We start from the raw sequence: 18,731 nt of genomic DNA, 5'->3' as shown, positions 1-18,731 counted from the left end.
GGGGCAGAGTTCGACTTAAAGCCAGGGAGATTACTCATGTACAGGCATCCGACTGCCTGGATTTGAATCCTCGTGCTGTCATTTCCTGGCTCTGACGTTTGGCAAGTCACTTTGTTGCTCGGAAACTTCACTGTCCCCATCTGTGAAATGGGGCCTCATGGAGCTGCTGTGAGGGTACATGGGCACCCAGCACATGATCGATACTTGCTAACCGTGGCCTCAGACATCAAATGCTAGCCCACTCTCATTCTCAGGGGCCAAAGACACATAGACTTGGGCTGGGACGTGAAGAATAAACTTTAATCTCTCTCAGGATAGGGGCTCAGTTAGGCTGATCTCTGGGTGGGGTTACAGAGCCGTGCACTCGCACGCGGTACAGGCAGGTGAAGCGCGGGTTCCCCCAGTTGCTTGATATCTTCACCTTGACTGCTCCAAAAGTCCGGGAGGGCTGGTTCTGGAAAAGAGTCACACACATGGGCAGCTCACCCTTCAGCCCCCACTCTGCCTGTCGAGAAGAGCATTTGGGAATAGAAAGGACCCATTTCATAGGAGGGGAAACTGAGGCTCAGAGAGGGGAATGGATAGTCCCAGGGACGCACAGCAAGCTGATACTCAGGGGCTGGGATGGAAGGTGCTGAGGCCAGAAGGACAGACATACTGTGATTGGGAAAGTATCCCAGCTTCAGGGCCCTGGCACATCTGGGCTTTAGTTTTCCTCTCTGTAAGATGGGAATGGTAATATCTGCTTCCCAGGGTTGCTGTGAGTTTGAAAGGAGATCTTGGACTGGACAATTTACCAGCACCTGGCACATAGTAGATGTGCCCACCTCCCAGGGAATTACAGAAGGGGAAACTGAGGCCCAGTGAGGAAGGGAATGGCCCAGATCACACAGAATTTTGGTTAGGTCAGGATTTGGGCCAGTGTTGACCTGATTCCCAAACCTAGACATTTCGCCGAGTCTCAGGGCCATTCCAGCAGTCATCCCTCTGGGCCTGCTTCTGTCTCCAGCTCCCTCCCCTCCAGTCTTCAGCTTCCCCACCTGTGATTGGACCTGGTGCTGATAATGGATCTCCCAGTAGAGAGACATTAAGTTTGAAGCCAGCATCCCTAGCCCCAAACACCCCACCTGCTCAACATCTGATCTGCTGCCCCTGGGAGGCTCCTGGGCAGACGAGGGAAATGGAGCAGTGCCGGAGGCTGGATGGATCTTCTCGGGGTCCCGCTCTTGGCCCGGGACAGTGGGTCCCTCACTCTGAGCCTCACTTTCCTCACATGTCAAGTGAGTGAGTGACAATTGTGTACCTCCTGGGGCTGTTGGGGATGAAGTGGGGTCCCCTGGGTAAAGCCCTGCACACACTGTGCATCCTGTAGGTACTCAGCATAGGTCGCTTTTCTTAGGTACCTGGAGCTGGAACATCTGAATGATGTTTTCTGGCTGAAACTGAAACGCCCCCAGGAACACTTCCTCCCTTGGGGAGCCTTCCATGCCCTGTGGACTCAGAACCAAGGAGAAAGTGATAGGTACAGGAGGTCTTCAGAGGGTGCCACCCGTCTCCAGCAGACTTGCACACTTTTTAGAATGCGAAGCTCCCTACCTTTTTGGGGACCAGTCCATTGAAGCACAGAGTAATGGATATGAAAGAGCACTGGACTGTGAGTCAGAAGGCTGAGGGTCCACTTCTAACTCTGCTACTGACTTGTAGGATTTGGGGGTTTCCCTGACCCTTCTTTGGACCTCAGTTTCTTTATCAGTCAAGTGGGGCTTAGTGGTCTCTGAAGACTAAATTGGCTCTGAAAAGTGTAGGTTGAAATAGGGTAGCTGTTTATCCCCTATCCTTGAAGGCCAAGATCTGACCCTGACCCTGGGCATTCCCAGGCTTACCAAAGCCTCATCCAGGCCCTCTAGACTGCATGGGTTGCACAGACAGTTTATCACAATGCCTGGAATACTGCCATTACGAGGCTGTCCCCTTAGGTAAGTATTGTTCCCTGCCGGGGCGTACTCACATAGATGACGAAGTCCTTGGGGGCAGTGTCCAGGCTGCCCGACAGTGAGATAGTCTTGGGGATATGCTGCAGTGTCAGGTTGGACAGGTAGACCTTCTGGGCCAGTCGGATGGTCACCTGGCCACGGTCACCCGAGAAGGCCCAGCAGTTGCCAGGTGTCACATTGGGCTGGAAGGGGCAGGTGCAAGGGGGCTATGCTGGGTTGGTCATGAGAGTGGATTCCTCATCCCACCTTAGCTCCCCTAGACTTCCTTGGCCCTTCTGGATGAGCCAGATCCTCCTGTCTACAAAGCCTCACTTGAGTGCCACCACCTCCAGGAAGCTTCCCTGACTGCTAGCAGCAAGGATGAGCCCTCCCTCAGCTCTGTGCAGTGAGGAGAGGGGCCTGCTTGGGGCCTTGAGGATTCTCTGGCCCTCAGTCTTGAGGGATGGGTAGGGGGCCCCTTCCAGTGCTAAAGTAGGCTCTCCCTGTCCCTGTGCCTGTCCCCTGCTCCTGCCCAGCCCCATGGGTCCCTGCTGGTTTTGCCTTCTGCCCTTGCCTCCTGACTACTCCCCACCTTCCCCCTTCAGTTGTCCCCTTCCTGTGTTCTCTGCTCCTACCCTGAACCCCACTCCAGGCCCCACTCCCTTCACCCTTACCCACAGCCTCAGCTTCCAGCTGCTGTCCCCAGACCCTGACCACAGCCCTGCCACTTTCCCATTGTCCCGCCATTCCCCCTGCCTCGAGGATCACGTCTGGGGGCTGCGCATAGTTCCACAGGCGGATCCAGTTCCAGTAGGAGCGGGCCTTGTCGTGGTTATATGTGGCTGATGTTTGCTCAAAGTCGATGGATGCCCCTGCGTGAGACATGGAAGGGGACTCAGCAGAGCAGCCCCGGCTTCTGCCTGGTGGAGGGGAGCCTCATTGATTGGGCACTGACTATGTGCTAGGCGAGCACTTTGGACAAGTCACTGGCCCTCTCTGAACCTCAGTGTTCTTTTCTGGGAAATGGGAAGAACAATAGTAACAATAGTAGTAGTAATGCTAGATAGCATCCACTTCATAGGGTTGTTGAGACGTCAAAATGAGTTAATACACCAATGCGTTTGTCCGCAAGCAGTTCCTCGTGCAGAGTCAGCACTCACATCAGCCTCATTATCATTGCTATGGCTACCATTATACCCATTTTCCAGAGGAGGGACCTCTGACCCCACATCTCCTTGGGCCTGGGGATACCTGGGTCAGCTGGGGCTGCTTGGCCGGGCAATCTGCCCAGCGGGCCCCACCTTACTTCCTCTCATGCACCCTCACTTGCTCCGGCTGCATCCTCACAGGGGCACCTCTCACGTAGGTTTCCTGTGTCTGGAATGCTTTTCCCTCCTCACCAGGTTTCAGCCCAAATGTCCTCCCCCACACCTCCCTGCCCAAGGCCCCTCTATCCCAGCCACCTGCTTTATTTTTCCGAAGCACCAGTTCCCAACCGTAATTGGGCCTGTGTTGGTTTTCTAGGTAGTTAGTCTCCCCAACCTGGGACAGGGATGGCTCTGCAGATCTCTAGGTTTGGAGGAAGGTGATGGGTGGAGGAGCGGCGGAGGGCCTCCCCTCCCTGCCTCAGCCCCCATTAAAGAAAAGAGTAAAGCATAGCAAGAAAACCAGCTGGGGAGCAGAGGTTAGCTCTGAGGATGAACTTCCCAGGAGCAGAAGGTGCACCAGATCGAACTGAAATCCGCCCTCTGAAGAGTTTCTGAAGAAACTCGATGTGGGCAATTTGGGCCGGGTATTCCTTACCTATAGACTTCAGGGCAAAGTCCGGCTTTTCTATATAATCTCCTTGTATCATCTTCATTATTTTCTTGGCCATTTTTTGCTGAAAAGGCAGAAAACACAAGCTGTGCACTGGTGTGTTCTTACAGATCATGGTCCACAGGTGTGTTCACACCAGGCGACAGGCAGCTGCAGAACACCCTCTTGTCCCTAACTGCTTATCCCTGCCTGTGGAAACTATGGCTTGTCCATGCACATGACCACCCAGCCTCTATACTGTGAGGAATCCTAGGGGACACAGAGCCACCCTCACCCTACCCATTGGGTCATTTACTCAGTGCTTTCATACCCACTGCTGTGGGGCGTTGGGCTAATTACTGCCCCCCTGAGTCTTAATTTTCTCATCTGTAAAATGGGATGATAATCATGTCCACCGCTCAATGTTGTAATGCTTAGAGTTAAGACTTGTGAAGCTGCTACTATGTGCCAGGACTTCTTAGCATCACATATGTTCACCCTTGACCCTCACAGCAACCCTAGGAGGTATGTACGATTATCATCCCCATTTTAAACATGAGAAGACTGAGGCACAAAAGGGTAACTTGTCCAAGGTCACACAGCTGGTAAGAGGCAGAGCCAAGCAGTTTGGTTCCAGAGTTCAGGCTCTTAGCCATTAGACTCTACTGTCAGATAAAAACAGTAGAGCACTTAGCACATTTGGTGCTCAATAAATGCCAGTTATTATTTTGATTACACCCTTCACAGCTGTGGCAGAATACATTTTCCAAAAATGGCTGCAACAATGTTCCCCATTCCACACTCTTCTTTCAATGTGACTTTGATATTCTCCCCTTTGAGAGGTGAGACTTAAGTTCCTTCCGCATCAATATGAGTGGGCCTGCGATTATAGCAGAAGTGATGCTATGTGACTTCTGACCTAAATCCTAAAAGGTGATACAACACTGCCTGGTTCTCTGGACTGGCACTCATTCTTGGAAGCCAGCTGCCGTGTTCTGAAGAAGCCCAGACCACATGGCAAGGTCATGTTTGTGTGCTTTTGTCAATAGCCCTGAGTTCCCAGCTGACAGCCAGCATCAAGCTCCAGACATGTGAGCATCACCCCCAGATGATTCCAGGCCCAGCTGTCGAGTCACCACCAGCCTTGAAGTCTTCCCAGCTGAGGCCCCAGATGTCACAGAGCAGAGTCCTGGCTGAATTCCTGACCAACAGAATCTCTGAGCATAATAAAATGGTTGTTTTGTACCACTAAGTTTTGTGGTGGTTTGCTATGCCGCAGTAGTAACTTGAGCAACAGGGTGTTACAGGGCAGTGATTATGGCTCCATGTTGTTGATGTGGAAACTGAGGCTCAGAGAGCTTGATGACCTGCTTGAGCCCAAAGGTAAGAAGAGATATTGTATCCGTGAAACAAGAATAGAATTCTATAAAAAGGAACACCCGGGGAACAAAATATAATTATTAGGAATGCAGAATATGTCAGGAATAATGAAAAACTCAGTAAAAGGTTTGGTAGATAAAACTGAGAATATTTTCTCAACTGTAGAACAAAAAGACAAAGAGAGGAAAACAGGGAGAAAAAAACCCCCAGAGGATTAGTTCAGGCATTTGGACATCCAAATAATAGGAGTTTCAAAAATGAGAACAGAGCAACCAGGGCTGGCTGGAAATCACTCATTTAACCCCATGATTAAAGAACATTTCTTAGGACTAAAGGACATGAGTTTCCAGAATGAAAGCGCCCCAAGGGTGGCCAGCCTGTAGGTACATTATCATTTCAGATGTCAGGTAAGATGTAGTGAGTTACAGAGGACCAATGCTCCCACTAAAAACAACTAGGAAAAGCGACGTAGTTTACTAAACCATATTTTAAACCCATCGATGAGCTATGGAAGCAACAAGGACCGGATGGACTAAGATTCTAGAGAGGGGAGAACCATTCTGACATGAGCTAACAAAGTTGCTTTTTTTTTTTTTTAAGTCCCTCGGTGCATTTGATGATTCTGGGTATGGGCTGAGAATCTGGGCTTAAGCTGGACAAGGAAGGAGCTGCTATTGGTGAAACAGAAAAAGCCACGTTTTTAACAGTCATACAGGGCTAAAGGGATAACATTGGAGACTCGAGGAGACACAAATCTTACCAATTTCCCCCATAAAATGTTAACTGAAATCCAAAGCTATGTAAGAGGCTAAAGGGCTACTTTGAAAGCTTCTGAAAGGCAAAGTAAAACTTCCCAGTCTAACAATGCTTAGAAAACAAGGTCCCTTTGAGGGAGCGCCCTCCTCTCCCCACCAAAATAAGCAAGAGATTAAAACCTTAGAACAGCGATTCTCCTTAGTATGTATCAGAATTACCCAGAGGGCTTGTTGAAACACAAATAGTTGGTTCCCATCCTCAAAGTATGTATATGATTTAGTAGGTCTGGGTGGGGTCCGTTAATTTGAATTTCTAACATTTTTCAGGTACTAATGCTGCTGCTGCTGATATGAGGGCCACACTTTGAGAACCACTACCCTAGAAGGAGTTGTAAATCAAAACTGAGTAGTTATAGCTGCACTTGACCTTGGGACACTAAACCAATTTGGGGCACAATTACAGGCTGAGAATCCAAGCTTGCCCCTGGCAGAGAAGGGTGTTGCTAGGGTCAGACCTTTGCATTTGTGCAGGGCTAGGAGACAAAATTGGAACCTTGAAAGGCCTCAAACGTATGGTCAGTCTTTCTCATCAAGACATTTACCAAATTTTTGAAGCTGCATGGCAGGAGGCTAAAGGGTTAAGCTGAAAACCTCTGGCAAAATCTTATAAAAATTACAATCTAGGTCTGAACCAGCTCAATGTATGCCTACATAGAAGTGATCAGTGTTCTTTGTCTTCCTTACAAAGAAAAGGGAGAATTCTCATTGATAGAAGTTACAATTATCTGGAGCATCTACAGTTCTTTTGTATACAATATCCAGAAAGCACTAAAAAATTACTAGACACAAAACCGTCAAGACTGTATGATTGATACCTCAAAGTGGAAAAGAAAAGAACAAAAACAGACAATAGGAGGAGACCTTAGATGATCCAGATATTGAATTTAGCAGACAAAGATTTTAATATAACTATGACCAGTATGTTAAATAAAATAACATAGAAGATGAACAATATAGATGAAATGTCAGAGAGTTTCACTATGGAATTAAAATCTATAAAAAAGAATCAAATGTATATTGTAGAATAAACAATGTAATATGTGGAATTAAGAACTTAATGAAAAGATTTAACAGTAGATTGGACAGAACAGAATACAGAATTATTAGTGAACCTAAGGGAATGTGACTAGAAAATATCAAAACTTAAGGACATTAGAGAAAATGTATGAAAAAATAAACCAGGTAATAGCATAGCAATTATGTGGAACATATAATTGTCTAAAGGTCTAGCATAGATGTAATTGGAGTCGCAGGGGAGTAGATAGACTATAAGGAAGAAGCAAGATTTTAAGACATAGTAGCTAAGAATTTTCCAAAACTATTGAAAAGCATCAATTCATAAATTCGATAAGCTCAGCATCCACCCAAGCAGGTTAAATATGTAACACTGAGGACAAAAAGAATATCCTGCAATCTTCTAAGGATAAAAAAAAACAGATCACATTCAAAGGACCAATAATAAAAGTGCCATTAGACTTCTCAACAGCAACAATATAAACTAGAACACATTAGTGGACTTCCCTCAAAATTCTCAGAGGAAACTATTTCCTAGCTAGACTTCTATACCCAGCCAAACTATCAGTCAAGGGCAAGAGTAGAATAAAGACATTTTCAAATATGCGAGTTCTAAAAAATAAATAAATATACCTCTATTTCATTTACTCTTTTCCAGGAAGTTATGGGGGATGTGCTCCACCAAAACTTGGAATATAGGAAAACAGGGCAACAAAGAGAGAAGTTAGGTGTTTAGGGGCAGAATAGCCAGCATCTCACCTCATCTGACATGGCTTCCATCTCCTGGAGCTTGGCAATGAGCTGGTTCATATTACCTCGGAGGTCCTGGATTTCCCCAGTGTGATCTCGCACCTTTTCCTGATACATTCTTTCAAAGGAGTGAGAATATGAACTGACAGATTTGTGATGCTGCTAATGTCACCCTTCAGCTTCTAACTGCCAGTCAGCCCACAAAAAACTAGCTTCACACTTTTCCTTTTTCCTGGGCCCATCCCTGGACCCAGCAGGTTCTTGTTTCTAAAATATTACTCATGCTCTTCCTCCTGCTTGGAATATCCTTAAATTCAGCTCATTCCTTCCAAATATTCCTGAATATTTTGTCTGCAATTAAGAATGTTGCCACCAGGTTAAAATTTCTTCTCAGCTACTATTTACTGAGCACTACCTATGGGCCAGGAATTATTCAAGATAATATACATCTTCAATACCCATAATTACCTAGAGCAAGGTGGGTGTTATGCCCTATCTCATAAATGAGGAGTCAAAGGCCCAGAGGGGTAAAATGACTTGTATAAGATTAGCCAGGTAGAAAGTATGGTACCTGGGATTTAAACTCAGGTTGGTCTGACTTCAGAGCCCACATTATTAGCCAGTATACACCAGGTCCTGGCTAGAGCTCTGTTTTTAGGTGTTAATAGAACTGTTTAGCAGATTCTTCTTACCTCAAACTCTGCAGTGGACTATGTATGCTGTCATCCTGGTGGGGTGTTGAGGAAAGCAAGAGATCTCCTTCAGATGGTCTAATCTGGGCCCAACAAGGATACATCCATCCATTCTCCCACAACCATAAATCCATCCTTTCACCTAACTTCCTATTTACTCTTCTATCCATCCACCCATCTACTAGACACCAAAAATCCAATTTACCCTCCTTTTTTATCTATTCATCCACATCCACATCCATTCACCCTCACAAACATCCACCCACACTCTTCCATACAACTACTCCATTTATCCAAACTTTCTCATCCATTTACTCTCCCATCCATCTATCTTACATTATCCATCAGCCGTCTCATCAATCCATCTATCCCAACCATCCATCCATCCACCTTCCCAACTATTTACCCTGTCATCTGCTCTTCCTTCCATTCAACCATCCATCCACCCATATATTCCATCGGTCCTCCGATCTATCCATTCTCATCCATCCACTCTTTCATTCATTCATCCATTTACCCGCCTCCACCCCACCCCCCAACCACTTTTCCCATCCATTATCTCTCCATTCACACACCCATCTGGCCATCCAGTCACCCAACATTGAGAATGGCAACCCTGTGCCTGCCCCTAAGGTAGACATTACTGGAATGAATCAGACCTGGCTCTGCCTTCAAAGGCTGCCAGAAACAGTCAATTTTATGGAGAATTACATTCATGATTACAGAAAACTGTGGAAGGAGAGAGAATGTGACCACCACTACTTGGGTGTTTCTGAAGGAGGTAACATTTTAGCTGGATCTTGAAGGACATGAAGTAGCTCATGAGGGGAGAAGGAAAGAGGGAAGGACAGGTCCTTCAGACCTCCTTTCTCTCTAGGCCTTCCGAGACTCTTTGCTGTCCTCAGATAGGGAGCTCTGATCACTGATTTCCTCCTTCTTCCTCCCCAGGAACCACAAAGCAAATGGTCTCATCTCATTTGAGCAGAAAAACAAATTGCCTTGAATAGAGACAGAAATGTGTTCCCCATCGTCACCAGTCCATTTTAGGTAGGGGCCTTGATAAAGGAAAGACAGGTCACCTCTGGGAGTGAGTGACAGGAGAGGCATTGTAGGAGTGACTATTACAACTGGATTTTGAAAGTCACATTTTGGTGGGAGAGATGAGTTCCAGGTGGGTGGCATGGCAAAGGCAGAGATTTAGAGCTGGGATGAGTCAGGAATTAATTAGGGTCCAGATGTGGTGAGAATGAGAGAAACTTATGGAGGTGACATTGACTGGTGGGGTGAGGCTAGTCAGCAGTGGGGCCTGAAGAGAGCACACACTCACCTGCCAGACTTCCATTTTGGATGGTAAGTGCATAGAAAGTATCCAGAATCCTGTGGGACCAGAGGAATAAGAATTATCCATTTAAGGTGAAAGGTGAAGAGCTTGGGTTCTGAAGTTAAGGTATCTGGGTTCAAATCTCAGGTTTGCCCCTTACTAACATTGTGCAACTTTGGGATGACGTACTTAACCTCTCTATCCCTCTAAGATGGGATAACAGTAATATTCATTTCATGATTGGATGATAGCATATATGTAAAGTGTCTTACATAAAACAAATAATCCATGTCTCCTCTTCCTTTCCTGTCCCAAACCTACTGGGGATAAGTGGTAAAGAGAAGAAAAAAGGGGTTGCCTCCTTGCATTTTATGATTTCTGTGCTGCCTGAAATTCTACACTGTTCAAGCCATTAATAAAAGCCTTTAAAGCCTGTTTGTTGTTAATGATAAAATACTCAACAAACTAGGAATAGAAAGGAACTTCCTTAATCTGATAAAGGCTATTTATGAAAACCCACAGCTAATATCACACTGACTGGTAGCAGACTGGATGCTTTCTTCCTAAGATCAGGAACAAGACAGGAATGTCTGCTCTTGGCATTTCTTTTTTTAAATTTTTTATTGCTTTTTTAATTTTAATTTTTTAAAAATGTATTTTTCAATTACCATTGACATAAAATATTGTATTAGTTTCAGGTGTACAAAACAATATGGCTTTGAGACATGTACACGTATATACTTCAAAAAGTGATAACCCCAATAAGTCTGTTACCCATCTGACACTGTACATAGTTATTACAATATTATTGACTGTATTCCCTATGCTGTACTTTACATCCCTGTGACTGTTTTTTTTCAATTATACTTGACATTCAATATTTTTATGTTAGTTTGCTCTTGCCATTTCTATTTAACATCATCCTGGAGGCTCCAGCCAGGTCTTAGTCAAGAAAAAATAAATAAAAGGCAGATTACACGATCTTGCATATAGAATCCTAAAGTGTTCAAGGCTGTGTGTTTTGCCCAGTATCAGAAGTAATAAATGAGTTCAGCAAGGTTGCAGGATACAAGATCAGTACACAGAAACTAATTGAATTTCTAAACACTAGCAGTGAACAATCTGGAAATGAAATTAAGAAAACAATTCCATTTATAATACATCTCAAAGAATAAAATACTTAGGAATAATTTTAACAAAATAAGTGAAAAACTTGCGCTTTGAAAACTACAAAACACATGAAAAGGAATTAAAGAAGGCAGAGATATTCATCAGTAACGGGAAGACAGCCCATGTTCACTGATTGGAAGACTTAGTATTTTTGACACCTTAACAATACTTAACACTACTTCCCAAATTTATCTATGGGTCAATGCAATCCTTATCAAACTCCCAATGGCCCTTCTCCCTCCCCCCCGTGGAAATGGAAAAGTTGATCCTAAAATTCATATTGAAACATAAGGGATCCATCATAGCCCAAACAGTCTTAAAAAGAACAAAGTTGGAGGACTCACACTTCTAGATTTCAAAACTTCCTACAAAGCCATAGCAATCAATCCAGTGTAGCACTGGCAAACAGATAGACATATAGCTCAACGGAGTAAAATTGAGAGTCTAGAAATAAACCCTCACATGCATAGTCAACTGATTTTCAATAGGGTGCCAAGACAATTCAATGGGAAAAAGAATAGTCTTTTCAATAAATGGTGCGGAAACAGCTGGATATCTATATTCAAAAGAATGAAATTGGACCTTTACCTCACACCATATGGAAAAATTAACTCAAAAATAGATCATGGACCTAAGTGTAAGTATTAGCACTATAAAAATCTTAGAAGAAAACATGAGAGTAAATCTTCATGGTGTTGGGTTAGGCAATGGTTTCTTAGATATGACACCAAAAGCACAATAGATAAATTGGACTTCATCAAAATTACAAAATTTTGTGCTGCAAAGGACACTATCAAGAAAATAAAAAGACAACCCACAGAATGAGAGAAAATATTTGCAAATCATATTATCTGATAAGGGACTTAGTAGACTGTATAAGAAACTCTTACAACTCAGTACTAAAAGACAAATAACCCAACTTAAAAATGGGCAAATATTTCAATAGATATTTTCCCAAAGAAGATATAAATTGGCTGATAAGCACATAACAAGATGCTCACCATCACTAATCATTAGGGAAATGAAATAAAAACCACAATGAGATACCACTTCACACCCACTAGGGTAGCTAAAATAAGACAGACAATAACAAGTGTTAATGAAGACGTAGAGAAATTGGAACCCTCGTACTTTGCTGGTGGGAGTGTAAAACAGTACAGCTGCTTTGAAAGATAGTTTGGCAATTCCTCAGATAGTTAGACATAGAGTTACCATATGATCAGTAATTTATACCAAGAGAATTAAAAACAAATGTTCACACAAAAATTTTACAAGAATGTTCATAGTAGCATTATTAATAATAGCAAAAAAGCGGAAATACCCCTAGTATCTATCAACTGATGAATGGATAAACAAAATATGGCATATCCATACATGGAATGTTTTCAGCCATAAAAAGGAGTGAAATGCTCATGATATATGCTACAACATGGGTGAATTTTGAAAACATTATGATAAGTGAAAGAAGCCACAAAGACCACATATTGTATGATTCTATTTATATGAAAAGCCTACAATAAGCAAATCCGTGGAGACAGAAAAGAGATTAGTGGTGCCTAGATCTGGGGGGAGGAGGAATGGGGCATGACTGCCAGGGACTGGAGAGTTGCTTTTTGGGGTAGTGAAAATACTGAAATTTGATGGAGGTGATGGATGTGCAACTTTGTGAATGTATTAATAATGACTGAACAATACACTTTAAAATCGTGATTTTATGATATGTGAACTGTATCTCAACAAAGGGGTTATTTTAAAAGCATCTAATTTGTTGAGTTAAGTTTTCTAGGAATTTCTAATTTCCTAGGATTTCACCCCCTTCCCCTTACGTTTGAGGGGAGGGAGGAGATTCCTTTGCTTGAGAAAGCAGAGCTGTGACGTGGGAGGAGGTGGTGGTAGCCGGAAGGAAGCCACAGAAACCCAGAGAGAGGGAGGAATAGTTATCATGACATGGTTTGGGGAGAGCTTTACACTTTTGAAAGCTTTTCTTAGATTTCAAAAATTTTCTTGGCCATCGTTTCATTTAATCCTCACAGCAACACTCATTAGATAAGTGGGGAAACTGAGGCTCATAGAGAGGCAGTGTGTCATCCAGTGTCACATAGTGTTAGAGCCCTCACTCTTTCTCTCCCTACAGTGGGCGACAGTCAGGGATGCCTCCATCTGGGATGGGGCAGGGCCCTGGGGACGCACCAAAAACACAGACGACCAGGACACCTGTGTTTTCCATGAGCTTCTGGAAGAGCAGCTTGCATCTGGAAGACAGAGAATTGGTGGTGAAGGTGAGGCAGAGCTTTGAACAGGCTGGCCAGTCTCTGTCTGGCCCTCATCCCATTCCCACCCTGAAGGGCAGGTCCTTCTCTGGGCAGTGACACCCTCTCCAAGATGCTGGCCATGTCCTACGGCTCTACAGCATCACAGAGGAAAAGAAAGCTCTTACCCCAGCATCTGGGGCCATCAGAGGTCAACTCACAGTGGTCTCCTGGGTCCTCATCACTCTCTTTCTCCATCTATGGACTGTTTGCTCCCTCCCCTCTTCTCTCCTGGTGAACACATCCCTCAGGGTTCAGCTCAAATGTCCCCTCCTCCTGTGACCTCTGGAGTCACACTTCCCACACCCCCAGCTTGGCACTGGTTTTGGTGTCTGCCTTCCCCACCCGACTGGGAGCTCGTGAGTGATGGGGGCCAAGGCTGAGCCCAGAGTAGGCATTAAGGAAATGTTGAGTGCATAAACTTCAAGTGAATGAATGAGGTGGAAATCTCCGCAAGAATTCAGAGGAGATTGCAGGTGCAGGAAGGGTAGAGGGAGGAATGGGATGGGCATTCCAGGCAGCAAAAACTGTGTGTGCAAAGGTGTGGAGATGGGAATAGAAATAGTGGGTCCAGGCACTGCACTGTATACCTGAAGCTGAAGCTGAATAATAATGAATGTCAACTATAATTTATATATATATAGGATGTCACAGGATGTGGAGTACAGCATAAGGAATAGAGACAGTGGAACTGTAATGCTATATACAATGTCAGAGGGGTAGTAGATTGGGGGAGGGGGTTATCACTTTGTGAGGGGTATAAGTGTCTAACTATTACATTGTTTTGTATACCTGAAACTAATAATAATAATAAAAGAGAAATAGTGAGTTCCGGGAGTGAGAACCCTAGCCTTGCTGGCCCAACAGTTCCCCAGCAGGAAGCAGAATGAGGGCAGCTCAGAAAGAAAGGGTTGGGCAGGATTTCAGAGGGCTGCTGGCTGAGCTGTTGAAGCAATGGGGAGCCACAGTAGGTTTTGGGGTGAGGGGGATCTGATAAAAGCCAGGTTTGGGATAGCTCATCTGGTCTGGAGATCAAGGGGAGGTTCAAACCAGTGAGGGGGCTGCCATAGTCACCAGCTGCACAGTCCCAGCCTCCATCACCCTCCCTTCACCTGTACCTGCTCACCTGCAGTTGTTGAATAGAACTTGATGGGCCTGAGTCCTCAGGAAGCAGGCCAGGCAGGTGACCCAGGCTGCAGAGGAGACAGGAGACCAGTGAATAGATGCACCCTTATCCTGCAATGACTCACTGACTGTCCTGGGGCTGGGGTAGACCCTGGGGTGGGGAGACCCCTCGACTTGCTAGTTGAGTGCAGGGAAGCCCTGCTCTGCTTATGAGTAAGTGCCAGCTGGGAATGAGTCCTATAAGCGAGTACTGCTTGCAGCTGGCAGTTATAGATACTTAAGAGTGACACAGGAGCACAAAAAGTCTGGGATGTGCGAATGCCCATTCCTAGACCCTGGGAGCTTCTCAAGAACAGGGTTCTTGTTTGGTTCGTCCTGGGTGCCCAGTATTGCCCAGCATGGAGCTAGGCAAAAAGTAGGAAATCAGGATGGCTGAGTAAGTGGGTGGATACGTAGATGGACAGAAGAGTGGGTAAGAGAGTGGTTTAGAAGATGGATGAATAGAAAGATGGCTGAGAGGATGGGAAATGAGAGGAAAGATAGAAGGATGGATGGCTGGATGGATGTGAATGTTAACAAATAAAGGTTTGGGTGAATTGAAGGATGGCTCGGTGAATGGATGGATGAGTGAACTCACGGGCTGCATGGATATTACAACACATCGATACGTAAACAGATAGTTGGATAAACGACTTCGTGAATGAATAAGTGGAGGGATGGGTGGATGAACATAAAAGTAGACTGATCTTTAGGGTGTGGTCAGAACCATGTCCCTGAAGTGAGGGTGGGTTGCCTCAAACCATTCCCATGCCTTCCTCAGGGCCTCCTGGCCCAGCAGCCAGGCTGGTGGCAGAGCAGGGGAGGGCTGACAGTTAGGTCCTCCCCCAAATTGCAATTCTCCCTCATACTCCCTCTCTTCAACCACTAAAGAGATTCTGGCTGGAATGGCACCCCAACACCTCTGATGGGAAGACCTCTAAAGCTCACCCTATGGTTTCCTCCCTCCCCTGAGCCAGCACAGGCCTAACCCCCTCCTCCCAGGTCAGTGTGGCCTGAGGCTGGGCCCTTTCCCAGGGCCACGTTGGTGGCCAAGGCGGCTCTTCAGTATATACGTACACAGGCAACCCAGGATGCACTGAGTCAGGCCTGGGGGTGGGCCGTTGAGACGGATTGGCAGCAGGAAGGCATCATCTGCAGAAAACACAGAGCTGTTATGTCACTGCCGTCCTCTGGGACATGGTGGCTGCAGCCCCCTGGGGAACACCCAGAGCTTGGTGAGAGTATCCCTGCCCCCTGCCCTGCTCCTTGCTGGGTGACCCTGGGTTGCCCATCTGACATCTTGGAGCCTCAGCCCCTCACTGTCCACGAAGATCCCAGGGCTCCCTTCTCCCCTCCTTGCTCACGCGTGTTTAGCGAGGACTCCTCTGCTATCCTGCAGGCATTCCGGCCACGTTGGACGACCCTGGGACTGATAAGAGTCACAATGGCATTTTATGTGGTGTTCCCACCTTTTAGATCGAGAAAGTGAGTTGCAGAGACGTTTGCCCAAGACCCCCAGCCTGTGACTCAGGAACAGACCTAGGTCTGGTTGACCCCAAATTCAGCTGTGCTCCCAACACTGCCCAGTGCCTGGCACACAAATTGGCACTCAGTCAACACTGGCCGAAAGGGTGATTGCCCCACCATTTCCTGGCTAGAAGACTTTAGGAAAGCCGCTGTCAAACCTTTCTGACCTCAGTTGCTGCATCTAAAAAATGCAGGTAGTAATGCTCGCTCACCTCCAACGAGAGGGCAGCATTTTGTAAACTGTAAAGGGCTAGGCAGAGGGAGGAGCTGCTGTCCTTACCTCCTGGGCCTGGGATCCCTGCAGGGGTGGGCTGCATTGTCAAGTGGGTCACACGGGTCCCTGGGGCTCCTTGAGGGGCGTGGCATCGGTTTCCTTCTCTAGGATGGGGGAATGGTGGGGCTCTCTGGGAGTTGGCAAGGAGGGAGTGGCTGATACTGCTGCCTCCTAGCGTTCCCTGGAAGGTGCCCTGTGGAATCTGCCTGGGTCAAGTGGAGCTGTTGGCACTGTGACCTCATAGAGCAGGTATGCATGGGGGGGTATTCTGCCCAGTCTCCAGCTCAGCCCTGGAAATTCCTCTCAGAGGAACCCATTCTGACCAACCTTAAAGTTGGAGAAATTGAGGCCTCAAGACAGGAAGGGCCATGCCACGGTCTCAGGGACTGGCAGGGGTGAGAGCTGAGGCTCCAATATCCAGGCCATGCTTTTTCTTGCTCCAAGCCCCCTCCTGCCCCAAGCTTCCCAGACTTGCCACCTTCCTTGGTTGTATGTGGATACATTTTATAATGCTGGGCTTCTCACTGGGGGATGTTTTACATAACACAAAAGAATGTATGTGCGTTGTTGTTTTAATAAAGTTCACGTTTTACTGGGGGAAAACAAAAACAGAGTGGAAATGTCTGATTATGTTTTTTCTGTCAGCCTTACCTGTGGAGAGCCTATTTGGAGTGTGAAGCTGAAATGAATTCACTTTTGCCCCCTGGTGGCAGTTGCTCAAATTGCAGGCTAAATACCTGGGGTGAGTTGAATATAATGATCGCTCCAAAAGGTCTGTGTACTAAAATGTGAGCGTGTAAATATGTTAGGTTACATACAAAGGGGAATTAAAGCTTGCAGATGGGATTAATGTTGCTAATAAGATGATTTTGAGATGGGGGAATATCCTAGATTATCCAGGTAGGCCCAATGTAATGACAAGGGTCTTTATAAGTGGAAGGAGGCAGAAGAGGAGAGAGATGGCAGCCTGAGGAAAGCTCAGCCCAACTTGCTGTCTTTGAAGATGGAGGAAGGGGCCATGAGCTAACGAGTGGAGGCAAGGAAACAGATCCTCTTTTAGAGCCTCTAGAAAGGAAGAAAGACCCTGATTTTAGCCCAGGGAGACCCATTTTGGACTTCTGATCTCCAGAACTGAAAGATAATAATTTGTGTTTTAAGTCACTAAGTTTGTGGCAATTTGTTATAGCAGCAGTAGGAAACTAATACAGTACGCTCAAGAATATTTGGTGAAGGGGAAGCCCTGAAATGCTGCCACTATAATTGTTACAAGGGTCTTTCAATTGTACATTCTTTTATTCATTCAACAAATACGTATTAAGCACCTGGTATGTTCCAGGCATTGGCTGCAGAGGTGAGCAGAACCAGCTCTCATGACTGGGATGAGGGTAAAGTGGCTGGCAGAACACCTGGCACGGAGCAGGTACCACTGAACAATGCTCTCGCCGTTACTGTAGGGAGGTGGGGCAGGTGAGAATCTCCCTCCTTTGTGTCTACTGACTGTCCCCCAGTGTTCCCTTTGCTGGAAATACCAAGGAAGAGGAAGTGTTCATGCGGAGAGCAAACACTGAGAGTGACTTCGGTCAATATTTGAGCCCCTCTACACTGAGTTGGCTGTTTGCCTCAGCTACGGTGAGGGCCCGGAGGGCAGGTCTTAGGCAATGGAGGAACTGAGGCTAGGAGTAGGGTATTAGCATGTAGGTGGCTCTTTTCGTTCCTTTTTGCCTATAGAATAGGGCAGGGGAACTCTGGCTAGGAAGTAGGTCTGGTCCAGGGAGCTCTGGCCTCTCAGCGGAGAGTGTAATGGTGTCTGTGGACTTGTCAGCTCTGTGGGCACTAGTGGGGACCCAGCACAAGGTGGACCTGGGCTCTGGGCATGGTATTTGGACTGGTGTGGAGTTGCTGGGAACCATGGAGGGCTCTGGTGTGGGAGAAGTCCTCAAGGTCCCCTGTGCCTGTACCCCAGGTGAGCCGGAAACGACGGGGTCTTCCCTGCAGTTATGCCACCTCCCATGCCCACATGTACGTACACACACAAACACATATACACCCCTTAATACCGGGAAATAGTCACTATACACATGTACACATCTATACATGCTCTTAACACGGAGTACGCACAGATCTGCAGACACACTCAGTGCACCAAGCCCACGTACACATACTGTACACAGAATTCCCCACACCTGCACTCAGATAGGGTCATGTAAACAGGCATGTAGCACCAGGAACCAATATGTCAGCATGCCCATTTCATGTGCACACACACACACAAACACGTACTGGTCTCTGATGCCAGTAATTATGGCCTCATGCACATGTGTACACGACTATGCACACACATAGTGTAAACACACATGTAACCCTTCTACACACATGTACATATAAACTCCTTTATGTGCACACGGTTCTTTGGGCTCCAGATAGCCCAGGGGGAGCCTGGAATTTGTAGTGTGGAGAGACAGAATGGGCTAAATCCATTGTGAGTGGAATATGCATTTGGAGAGTGGGATACGCTGGGCTGTTACGTAGCAGGGACTGGGTCATC

General features: G+C 46.2%; 1 protein-coding gene across 1 annotated transcript; it reads right to left on the bottom strand.

Annotated features, from left to right (window-relative positions):
• Positions 1-299: 299 nt before the first annotated feature.
• On the bottom strand, positions 300-16,278 carry SUN5 (Sad1 and UNC84 domain containing 5). The gene is given in 14 exon segments (XM_019715880.3): positions 300-325; positions 328-454; positions 1,404-1,490; positions 2,009-2,176; positions 2,730-2,845; positions 3,777-3,855; positions 7,739-7,847; positions 8,422-8,456; positions 9,749-9,798; positions 13,103-13,164; positions 14,348-14,414; positions 15,463-15,537; positions 15,750-15,808; positions 16,193-16,278. Coding segments are annotated over 14 exon segments (1,146 nt in total).
• Positions 16,279-18,731: the final 2,453 nt, after the last annotated feature.

The sequence above is a fragment of the Rhinolophus sinicus genome, chromosome 13, assembly GCF_057876585.1.
Source record: "Rhinolophus sinicus isolate RSI-liver-muscle chromosome 13, RSI-T2T, whole genome shotgun sequence".
Classification (NCBI taxonomy): domain Eukaryota; kingdom Metazoa; phylum Chordata; class Mammalia; order Chiroptera; family Rhinolophidae; genus Rhinolophus; species Rhinolophus sinicus.
The sequence above is the reverse complement of the archived record's forward strand: the minus strand, read 5'-3'. Positions and strand labels throughout refer to the sequence as shown.